The sequence below is a fragment of the Glossina fuscipes genome, unplaced genomic scaffold, assembly GCF_014805625.2.
Source record: "Glossina fuscipes isolate IAEA_lab_2018 unplaced genomic scaffold, Yale_Gfus_2 188, whole genome shotgun sequence".
Classification (NCBI taxonomy): domain Eukaryota; kingdom Metazoa; phylum Arthropoda; class Insecta; order Diptera; family Glossinidae; genus Glossina; species Glossina fuscipes.
In genome coordinates, this window is record NW_023998531.1 from 689,244 (window position 1) to 700,909 (window position 11,666).

Sequence of the window (11,666 nt, forward strand, 5' to 3'; positions counted from 1 at the left end):
TCACAACTGAATGCACCAAACAAAAAACAGCAAAAGAATTTTTTTTACTGCGAAATATCACCTTTCCAACGAGCATAAATCTGAAATTGTTTGATCGATACTTTACGAGAAATCTATCAGTGCAGCCATCTACCGAAAAAATAATGGATTTCTTTTTCCCCAAACTAATATATAAATTTGCATATTCTGCGGGCGCGGCTGATTTTTGAGCAAACGAGCAAAAGACACGAAAAACAGAGGTACAGTTTCAATTGTACAGACGTGTAAGCGTTATAGGCGTGTTTTTTTATCTCCTTGCGCCATTCTCATAGTTTTTCGCAAATTCGTGGGCGGTACCTTCTTTTTCATAAACGGAAAACTTTGCACCAGAGATACTACACAGTTTGGGAGACAGATAGATGGGCAAATGAAAATGCTTCGATGCATTTCGAATTTGAGACTGGCCACGAATTTTTACAGACCGTGTGGGGTAAAAATATTGAAAACAATAATTAGATTTTGATGCATTGTAATATTGAGTAGGCATAGTCAATTTTTCCCATTTTTTTACAGATGATATAGCATCACCTCTAGAATATATATCCAAATTTTTGTAGATTTATCTGCTGCACTTTATGAGTAGTGTACTTTTTGAGTAGTGAACAATTTTTAATCCTTCTAAGAAACGGAGTTGTGCTCAGTTTACGTCATACTACAGGTGTGTCCTTCGTCCGATTTCGCCCTTTTTCAATACCAATCTGCGTGCAAGATCTTCCCAGATTTCTGCCAAATTTAAAGTGAGTAGCGGCCCGGAGGATGTTTACAAAAGACAGACGGACAAGCTTAAATCGACTCAGAATTTAATGCTGATCATATATACTTTGGGGTGTCTGATGCTTCCTTGTGGGTGCGAACGTTTTAGTAAAAATAATATAACCCTCATCCTTCGGTAATGGACATAAAAAGGTGTTAATCTAAAGAGTGAAGTACAAAATACAGGCGTTAGTAACGCCCCTATGTTCTTATGTGTGTGCACGAATAAGCTAAGAGAAAATTCTATTAACTGAATATTCATCTGACGCAAAAGCACCAAATAATTATATTAAAAACTATATTTGCATGCATGCGGTTTTTTGCTAATTGTTCGTTTAACCGAGCATTTAAGAGCATTTACATAATTTCTGAAATTACAATTAAAAATTGTTTAAGGACGAGGATGTGGCTTTATATTTAAATGTAACTAGCAAAGTCACAAGCCAATAACTCTAACAAAGCTTTGTTAAGCCATACGTTCAGTTAAAAGAAGCCCGGAAAGATTTCTATCAAAACATAGTTGCAATCTCAAAATTTCTTCCATAAATATTATAAACAAAAAATGTCTTAAGTAGTTAAAACTTCGTAGAGAAAATTTTTGTACTATCTCAAATATAAGATTGAAAAAGCGAAAGTTTGCTAAGCTAGGATGTGGTTTTGTACGTAAATAACGAATAAAATATATATTCAACATAAAATGTCGATGCAATAACTCCCACAAAATAGTTCTGTCCACCAGGACTTATTTCTTTAGGTCGCGATTTTCTATAAAAAAAAAAAAATTTTTTTAAAGATTTATTCAGTATCGGCGGAGAGCATAAGATTTTTGAGAAATATTTAGCCTTATCTACAAGTTTCAACTACTGATTCGAACGCATGACATGTAAGCGCATATTGTTTGTTTTCATTGCTTCTGTCAAGCAAATCCTAAAGATTGAAGATTGTAGCTCCGCTTACATTTTGTGATGCAACTGAATGTAACTATTTTTAAAGCATTGAACAAATGGTATTGAATACGTGTGCGCAATTTGCCCACAAAAGCATAACTGATATAATATCATAGCACTCCTTAAAGATTTTGAATTTTTAATCTTACAGACTTATATACGTATCGGAAATCCAATCGGAAATCCAATCTTCGTTAATATCACTCGTACCAGTGATATCAAGTGCACCATGAATCTAATGGGTCTCTTTTAACTTCCTCAAGGCCGTTTTCATATACCATATATAAATCTGAAATTGCTTGCCATTCGGGGTGAAAACTTTTGTTTTTTTTATAGCACATCTTAAGTATGTACAAATTATGACTTCATAATTATTTCACACCTTACTTCTGCTTGATTGTATCGTCTTGAAGAAGGATTAAACATCACTGGTGCAATAATAATATTCAGTAATTCTTTCGTTGGTATTAAAAGTACTTAAAACTATTAGTTTAAAGCATCTCCTTGTTTTCCTATATAATATATTTAAGTATTCATTTTAAATCTTTCGTTTGACGTGATGATATGCACAAGTATAGTTACGGTCAGTGCGGCGATTGGCCTTTATCTTGACTATTACTACAGGAGGGCACAACGAATACGTTTGCTATTGCTCCAAGCACAGTATCTGACTAAACTCAATGATTTGAATTTTCAAAAATAAGCTGTAAAGCCGAGAAATAACGATGAAGACAACTCTGTTTGGTTGACAAGGGCGGAAAATTTTCAATCAAAGGAAACACGTTCAGCAGTTAAATGAAATTCACACACGAAACCCTCATTCTTTGCGCGCGACTTTTTAACTTACCCACAATTTATAAACTTAGTATACGAAAAATTTGACGAAAAAACTTTAGCCATAACTTTAGTTCATATTCGCACATTAAGATATTTATTTTGCTTTGATTTATCATTCAAGACGCACTAGAAACTATTCGTAAACAACATACATATCTAACGTTGGTTCTTCCTTGGGTTGCGAGTAGATTGGAAATTGGCGTTTTCCGCGTCACTTTTCTCATAAACGTTTTCATCCGAATAAGCTATGTACAAGAAATAGTCCTCCTCATGATATTCCTGATACAGAGAACCCATGGTGGCGGCTTTTGGTGGAATTACGTTATTAATAAAAAAGAAGAGAGCGTCTTCTGGACGCAATTGTATACGTTTGCGTATCAAGAAATAAAACTGACCGATCGTTAAATCATTTGGTACCAAATATTTCTTTTTATCAAGGTCCATAATACGGGCCGTAGGTAACTTTTCGATAATTACTGGCACCCGATCTGGATATTTGCGCCGCATTTTATCACCTTCAGCGCGTCGCTTGTCAAAAGAATGTTTCTCTTTATATTCAAATTTCATTTTGATAAAGGCGCTTCTTAAAACCCACAAAATTTTTTTTGATTAAATAGAAAAAAATATGTGTACGACTTCTTCCGCTTCAAAAATTATTTTTATTTTAAATTATTTTTTTTTTAGATGCCCGACTACTACGACTTTTTTTTATACTCTTTAGCTGCTTTGTCACTGTGTACTAGGAACTTGAACACTTCCTGTGTCAGACTTCAAGTTATTAATAAATAACTACTTTGATATTTCATTTTTTTGTTAATAAGGGGAAAAAGAAAAAAACCTAAGTAGTTCGAAACTATGGTTATTTTTATTCATTTGGAAAGAGTTTTTTTTTTTTTTTTTGGTATAGAAATTGCTAAAGTACTATAATTCGTCTCTGAGCTCCATTTATCTATATTCCATATATAAATAACCAAGCTATATTTGTTGTATTATTTCGGTATTTTTATGTAGTTTTCAGTGATTTGTCTCCCACTAATTCGCTTATTGTCATGCTTTATATTCCTTGCAAGTTCGTGAGGTCATAAATAAATTTTTTTCTGATCTAAGGAGATTGAAGAGAAGAATTTAGAAGCTCATCTTTTTAAAGCTCTTTCATCTATATATACCGCCAAGTTACCATCACTGAATGCTTTCATTTCCCTCCAGGCGTTTATTATTTCATTAGCATAAAGCGTAAAGAAAAAGCATAGCGTAAAGCAAAAGCGTAGCATAAAGCTTTCCTTATAATAACTCCTACTATCGACGAACCTAAACCACTATATAAAATTTATCAAATCTTTTGTTAAATAGGGGCTTGAAAATAGGCTCATATGAGCATTTTTATGCTGATATAAAGGACAAGTATTTGTACTAACCCCTACGTTAACATTTAAACATCCACACATCGTCTTTTTTAATTTATTAATGGCGAATTACGTCCGTTTTCCATTCTTATCTATGAACATTAACTGAAAATGTTGTCTCGAGTTTCGTATTTTCTTTTTCAAGACAGTTCTAACAACAAACGACAAGCCGATCGACCTACATTAAGTAGACGAACAGAAGCACAATTCTATACTAGCAAAGGAATCATATATTGTGGGTTATAGGGGATATAGTTACATAAAAGAAGATGTTATTGGAAACATACAAATGGATCGAAATACTGCAAAACCCATGCAAACCATACAATGCTACTTATATAAATTACTACCTCATGTATTCAATCTAGCACAAGGTTTTAAAAGAGGGTTTTTTCTGTCTGTGAGCATTCCTTAAGCTTTGACTTCTGCCTGCAAAGCAAGCGTTGGAAGTTTTTATGGTCATGGAGGTCGAATCTGCTAGTAGTTTATCATCCATCTCACTATTCCACGACTAATTCGAAGATGCTTGAGGAGTGCTTGCCCACTAAGCCTGCCTTTGTTTATATTTCGTGAATCACTCTCTCACGATCTAGATCATACATCGTCATGGATTAGCTGTTTTTTATTAATGTAAAGACATGCTTATGACTTATAATCAGCAACTTATACCAGTGTAGAGTTTGGTGTAAATATTTAAGAAACTGACGAGATTCTTTTCAAATAAATGCGAAATAAATTCTTACCTATGATCGATAAACGATACACTAATCTAAAAATAACGCGAATTTTACTTTGAAAATTGACACAATCTTAGGTATTTATATTTTGACGAAATTTGAAGCGCTGCTCTAATTTTGTCCCAGGAAGAACGCTATTGAAAATGGGTGGGAACTTATTTTTATATATTATATATTTTATACCTATAATGACCTATTTTGTGAGAGTCGTTATATTAAGCAAAAAAAATTTTGGGATAGTAGAAACATTAGATCTTTTTGTACAAAAACTCTTCATTTTTGTGTTACGTATAACTCCCTTTCGTTTAAACAACATGAGTAAAAGCTCCTCAAACCTCGTTCATACTGCACCATTCCGAAAAGCGCACGCCTTAATTTACAAAATTAAGAGAAGTATTTAATGTCTACAGAATTTTGACATTTATTAATTCCCTACATTTCACTTCATTGGGCGCAGCAACAAACTTGATCGATTCACTTTCGTGGAAACGACGATGCAAGTCCCTCGGTTTGAACAAATCCATTGCTTAAAAACCTTTCGAAAACGTTCACGAACATTAAATTTCGTTGTAATGATTTTGTTAATCTATATATATCGCATTACAATTTTTGTTCTTTGCTAAAGAATCGGCTAGGAAAAGAAAATCTTCACTTGCTATCTTAACATTTTGCAAAATTTGGTTTTCCACAAAGTTAGGTAATTTCTACGTAGATTCATTGTATCAAATATGCGACTTTCGTGAGAATATTGGCATATCAAATTAATCTTCAAAATTTGGATGGGTAGCATTTTGTATCGAAAAAGTTTCAAAAAAACTGATTCCACACCTACTACGGGACAAATATAAATTTACTACTTCCTCCCATCAGGAAACCTAAGCAGAAAATGTTTAAAAATCTAGTCGGGGTTAACCGTTTGTAGGTTTTTTTGTAAAAAAATATAAAATTCATATAGTGTTCTTAAATTTTTTGTTGTTGCTGTTATACTGTTGATAAATAAGAAATCGGAAAATAAATCCAAGGAGTATATCGGAGTTGTTATATTTTTGCAACTTGCAGAAATAAGTAAAATCATCCAAAAAGAACTTTTAATTAAAAACTCGGGCTTCGTATATCGATCTAAAGTTTTTTTGTTTGATTGTTACAAACGTTATTAAACCATGGGTTTCTATAAGAATTTATACCATGATGCACCTCACAGTCTCGCAGTCAAAGAGGAATCTTGTATCTTGGACGGCAAGTTTTATAATCGTAAAACATTATGCACAGGCCATATATATTTAAGTGTAGATGCCCAGCATAGCACTAAGCGGTGGGGAGCTGATAGAATAAACGAAGGGTAGAACGAGCGAAGTAACGCATTAGAGAAACAAAGTGGAAAAAACATGAGTCAAGTTGCAAGATAAGTCGTTAAGTGGAAGTCGGCGAGTAGGTAAAGTCTAAACTTGCACAGTCGTTAAGTAGAGTCAAGTTGTAAATTAATACAGTCGTCACGACTTTTGTTTATTTTTTTGTTTATTATTGTTTCTTATACTTAATTTCTAGCGAATTTGAATTATCTTTTAATAAACGTTCGTATAATATCTTTAACATTAATAAAGCAGTATGAAAATCCCTTACATATATTTTTTTTTTTTGTACGACTTATATAAAAATAAGAAAAATCTTCAAAAATAAAAGAAGTAAATTTAATTTGGCTGTGAGCGGATATTTTATGTCTGTCGCTTTTATCCTGGAGTAGACTAGAAAAATAATAAAAAATCTATATTTTAATGCGCTATAATATTGGATGACTGGATTTTTGTAAAATATATGTGGATATTTTTATTATCTTTTATCTGTAATTTATAGCTATCGATCAGAAAGTTTAAAAAGTGGAAATGTTATCGGCTTATGTGGTACTATAGGCGTGTCATTTGACCGATTTAACTCATTTTCAATGCTAACCTACGTGGAAACTCCTCCCAATTTGAATGCACTACTAGCTTAATTTAATTTTTGCGACTAGAAAAACGTTTACAATAGACGTTATACAGATGTTATAATTTTGCGTAAACTTTGGTTTATTTAATGGGTAGTAAAAGGAATTATTAACTGTCTTATTGGGGTTATGCTTGCGAAATGGTATACGGAGTTTCCGAACGCATCTCTTTTCAAATTTTGGTTGGATCGTGTTCTTACTGGCCAAGGTACTCTGCTTCTTTCTGACTGTGACCTTGTAGGCAAGATTTATCAGAAAAACGAAAAGGATTAAGTAATCCTTAATTTACAAATACTTTTTGTTTAAAATTAATTGGCTATTTAACATCAGCTTTATGGAGGTTTTGCATATACTTATTCTACGGGATCCCTTTAATTTGACGGATAAGTTTTGTGAATCCTTCTTTCCCATTTTTGAAAACCTGCTACCTAAATATCCGTCAGAACTACCTACACGTTTCATGCAAAAATAGACCCAATCGAACGTAATTAACGATTAATCTTCATTTATTATTTAGATTTCATTTTACGATCATTGAATTCGTTTTGACACTACCTACCACTGTTTGAAATTTTTGACGGTGGGTGTAAATCTGTTATTAAAGTGAAATAAGCCAATTTTTTTTTTTTTTTTTTTTTGGAATGCAATGAGAAATTATCGAAATAATAAAGTTTACAGTTCAAATGATCTTCAAAGGCTCAACGTGATCTGATCAGGGTCGATACCGGATGGAAGCTTTAATTCATTAATTCGAACGTCCTTCATGTATATACTTGATTAAGGTCACTCGTGTCTCTATGCTTGTTTTCTGAAAATATATCTATAAGTCTCGAACCTATATCTGTAGGACGTCTAATTCCTTCTTATTCTTTAAAATATAGATCTACCCGGGAATGACCCAACGACTTTCGTTATTACCTGTCTTAATAAAATCTCAATGCATTAGGAACAAAAATTTGTTTTTTAATTTATTATCGTATAATATTCTTTTCTTTATAATTCTTACGAATAAAACATTTTCATACTTGTCAATTGATATTCTTAAATGCACTCAAAACCAGCATCTCTTACGAATTAACAAGTTTGGAAGAAATATTTCAAATTCGTTATGTATTTCTTAGCTTTTTGCCTTTATTCATGTTTGAAGTACAACAATTCTTTAAAAAAATAAAGTGTGTAATTTGAATTATATGGTATATTAATCTTTTATGTAAAAAATTAATTTTGGTTTGGTGCAATCAACAATTAGAGCTCTTGGTAAAAGTCTCTCTTTTTCTATCAATCTTTTACAGTTTCTTTGGCTTTCCCTCTATATTTACAGTGGCAACGAAATTGAGAAGTTTGCTTTAATTTGCTGAAAATTTGTGTCGTGGAATTTTTTAGTTTCTCGTAATTTTTTTTTTCTTCGTAAGCTCCTTTTGCTGTTTTCACTGGACATGGATTGTTTATTTGCACTATTTCGTGCGAAAAAAGGCCCTGAATCTGAACGATTCATCTCAGGTTGTCTGCATGTATTATCCGACGCGCTGCTGCTGCAATCCTTGACCTCTCGAAAGACTTACGATTGTCATGTGCTGACTGTAGAAAGCGGGACATAGATTTCTATAAACCCTTCAAAGAGACGAGAAATTGGTTCTCAGAGCAAAAATCTTAGCTCCTTATGGGAGAAATTGGAAGTAATTAAGACTAAATTTGATAAGTGTCCTTATCTTCTTCCTCAGCTAGCAAAGTTACAACTCGTAGCGTAGTGTGTGTAACAAAAAAGTTATAAATAAGCAGGCAAGTCCCTCCGGTTTGAGCTATGCTGACGCGGCAAGGGTATCTCCTCCCATTGGCGTCAGTCAATCTACTCAGGCGTGATGGCTTAAAATTAGTAATGAGAATAGGAAATCGTGTGCTGTTGGTGATTACAGCTTTTCTCTTGGTTTGCTCTTTGTTTACTGTTGCTTCAATAGTGTGAAATTTATCTCTATTTTGAGAGAACATTTTTAGGATTTTGTATTTTCTTTTTTTTTGGTGTTTGCAGTTTGGTTTTGCTTTCGCTCTCACAAAATTTGTGTTGTGCAATTTGTTGTTTATTTTCTTCATAACCCTTTTCTGACGTGTTTGACTGGACACGGATTCTTCATATACACCATGTCGTACGAAAACGGGCCCAGAGTCTGAACGATTCATTTCGTGTTGTCTCTCTGGTTGTTTTTGCCACGCAAAGTGTGTGTGTGGTATTATCGGCCGTGCTGCCGACGCAGTCGCTGATCCCTCGATAGGCTTACGTTGGTCATGTCCCGACTGAAGAAAGCGGGACATTGATTTTTACAAACTCTTCACGGACACGGGAAATGGTTTCTCGGAATTGACTAAAAATTTCGGCTACTTGTGGGAGAAGTTTAAACTAATTAAGTCTAGGTTTGATGAGTGTCGTCTTATTGAGCACTCATCTTGTTCCGAAGCTAGCAAAATTACAACCCGTAGCGTAGCGTGTGGTACGTCACCTCTAATTCTTTCTAAATCTGATTCGTTGATACAAGTTAGCGCTCCCTCAATCTCTACAATGAACGTCAGCGTTTCCGATATTGTTAAGTCGGTCGGTAGCAAAATAGTTACAAATAAGCCGGCAAGTCCTTCTGGTTAAGCTATGCTGAAGTAGCAAGTGTGTCTTTTCCCAATAATAAAGAGCAAAATAAATCATCCTCTCCCCCTGGCTGTTCGAGTGTGAACGCTGATCGCCAAACTGAGCACGTCGCACAAGCTGCTCGTGCAGGTGTATATTCTCCCAAACTGAAAACCCCCCATCCATGAACTCTACTGCTCCTAGTACAGACGACATTTACTTAAAGGCAGTTTCTTCCAGAAAGACAATATTTGTGTCAAGCCTGACACCTGATACATCTGTGGATAACTTAAAAAGTATTTATTTTTAAACTCCAAGCCTCTCTGGTTTCCCTTTTTATTTATTGAAGTGGTTAAGTTCTTGTCTGCATAATAGATCATTCAGGGTTTTGTTTAACTTCATTACCTCGGATGAATTACCCCTGACGTCTGGCGTACCTCAAGGCAGCCACTTAGGACCCATTTTATTTAATTTATACATTAATGATTTGCCCTCGGTGATTAATTTCAGCGAGATCTTAATGTATGCTGATGATGTGAAACTGTTTTTTTCTTTCTCCGTTGCATGGTGCTCTTTGAATCTTCTCAAACTAAATCTAAATAAATGTAAGAAGCTTTCTTTCCCAAGAGGGAAGTCGTTCATTACTCAGTATTTTATTGATTCGCAGAAGTTAGAGGACATCAACTCGTTCACAGATTTAGACGTTCTATTTGACCATAGGTTACGTTTTAACTTGCACATTAAGCAAAGCTAGGTCCGCGCTTGGTGTTATAAAGAGGTGGTCCAAAGAGCTTGGTGATCCGCACATTACGAAAAGGGTGTACATGTGTTTGTTTATACCCGGATATGACTCCGTTGTGTGGTCTCCTTTTTATATGGGTGCTACGTGGATTCAATTGAATCTGTTCAAAAGCAATTCTTGCTGTTTGCCCTTAGGAATTTGGCTTGGGACCCGATTGCCTCTCTTCTTCCCTATGAAAATAGGTTGCTTCTATTATCCTTACCGTCACTTAAGAAACGCAGATATGTTCTTGGGAAACTTTTGAAATCTTAACCTAACCTGATGTCATTCTCTATTTCGTTATATTTTCTATTTCGTTATATCTTTCCCTTAAAAGTTATCTTATTATGTTTTCTTGGGGAGACGACAGACAGAACATCCAATTGTGTAGTATATGACTGGTAAAAATTATGTCAGCTTTTGTTGTACTAAGTTTTTATTACACTGCAAATACTATTACAAATGATTCTAATCTTAATTAAGGTGCTGTGGTTGTTTATTGCATCTTTGATCTATTTTTCAACTGTTTGGTTAGTTATTATAGTGTTTATGGCGTTTACCGAATGTATTTAAAAACTTTTATTCTCGATTTTTTCCTTGGATTAAGTAACTCAGCTGCGCTTATAAACGATACTTCATTATTATTTGCTCTTTTTCAATAAATACTGTAGAAATAAATTCAGTTAAGAGATGGAAGAATTATATATTTCAAGAGGAGAGAATCAATCCCTTTAAGGTATAATTTTGCATTCTCTGAAATGAGCTCAAATGTTTTGTATTATTATTATTATTATTATTATAATTTTAGACTAATGAAATAAATTCTTAGACTAAAAAGAAGAAATTGAGCACTAGCAACACAGGCTATCGGCTCTAATTTAAATAAATGGACATTAGATAATAAGCTTAGTAGTATAAAAAAAGTAATATATTGAATTGATATTCTGTTCTGAAGCTGATTGTAGAATATCCAAAGGGTTAATCGTTCCAAATGCAATACTTCTAGCCAAGCAAAAGTTAGGGCAGTCGCAGAGAATGTGCTTTATGGTGAGAGTTTGTCCACAACTGCAGATTGGGGAGGAAGACTTCTTAAAGATCCATTGGTGACTTGCAATTGTATGACCAAGGCGACTTCTCGAAAATGTTTGGATCTTGGTTTTCTCAACATTTGTTGGATATAAAGGTGGAGTTAATTGAGGGTTAATGCAAGAGTAGTGTTGATAATGGTATTTTAAATTTTCTTCTGCAATTTTCTCTTTAACTTTTCTTCCAAAGTATCTTTGAAGATCCAACTTTTCCATGACATCATCCATAATTAGAGGAGCAGAAGCGGCATCCTTTGCCGCACGATCAGCCTGCTCATTTCCCAATAAACCGATGTGACTTGGTACCCATAACATTTTAATATTTCTGTCGGGTGTAGTAATTATATTCCTTAATTTATTGATGGTGCTCCATCTCGAAGTCGAAGGGTTCCGAATAGCTTGTAATACAGACAAACTGTCGGTAACAATGACTGTTTTGAGTTTGCTTTTATGGGCAAGATTCGCAGCGTGATGGATAGCTCTGGCTTCGGT

The 11,666-nt window shown here is 34.1% G+C and overlaps 1 protein-coding gene across 1 annotated transcript; it reads right to left on the minus strand.

The window, feature by feature from the left end:
- Positions 1 to 2,732: 2,732 nt before the first annotated feature.
- Positions 2,733 to 3,155, minus strand: LOC119641898 (gamma-aminobutyric acid receptor-associated protein-like). Its single transcript, XM_038040788.1, has one exon. It carries the CDS (start codon positions 3,141 to 3,143, stop codon positions 2,733 to 2,735), a length of 411 nt encoding a protein of 136 aa, XP_037896716.1. The 5' UTR covers positions 3,144 to 3,155.
- Between the last annotated feature and the right edge of the window lie 8,511 nt (positions 3,156 to 11,666).

Bases quoted from the DNA above. Each gene is read 5' to 3' on its own strand.
- LOC119641898 (XM_038040788.1), bottom strand. From the start codon at position 3,143: ATGAAATTTGAATATAAAGAGAAACATTCTTTTGACAAGCGACGCGCT.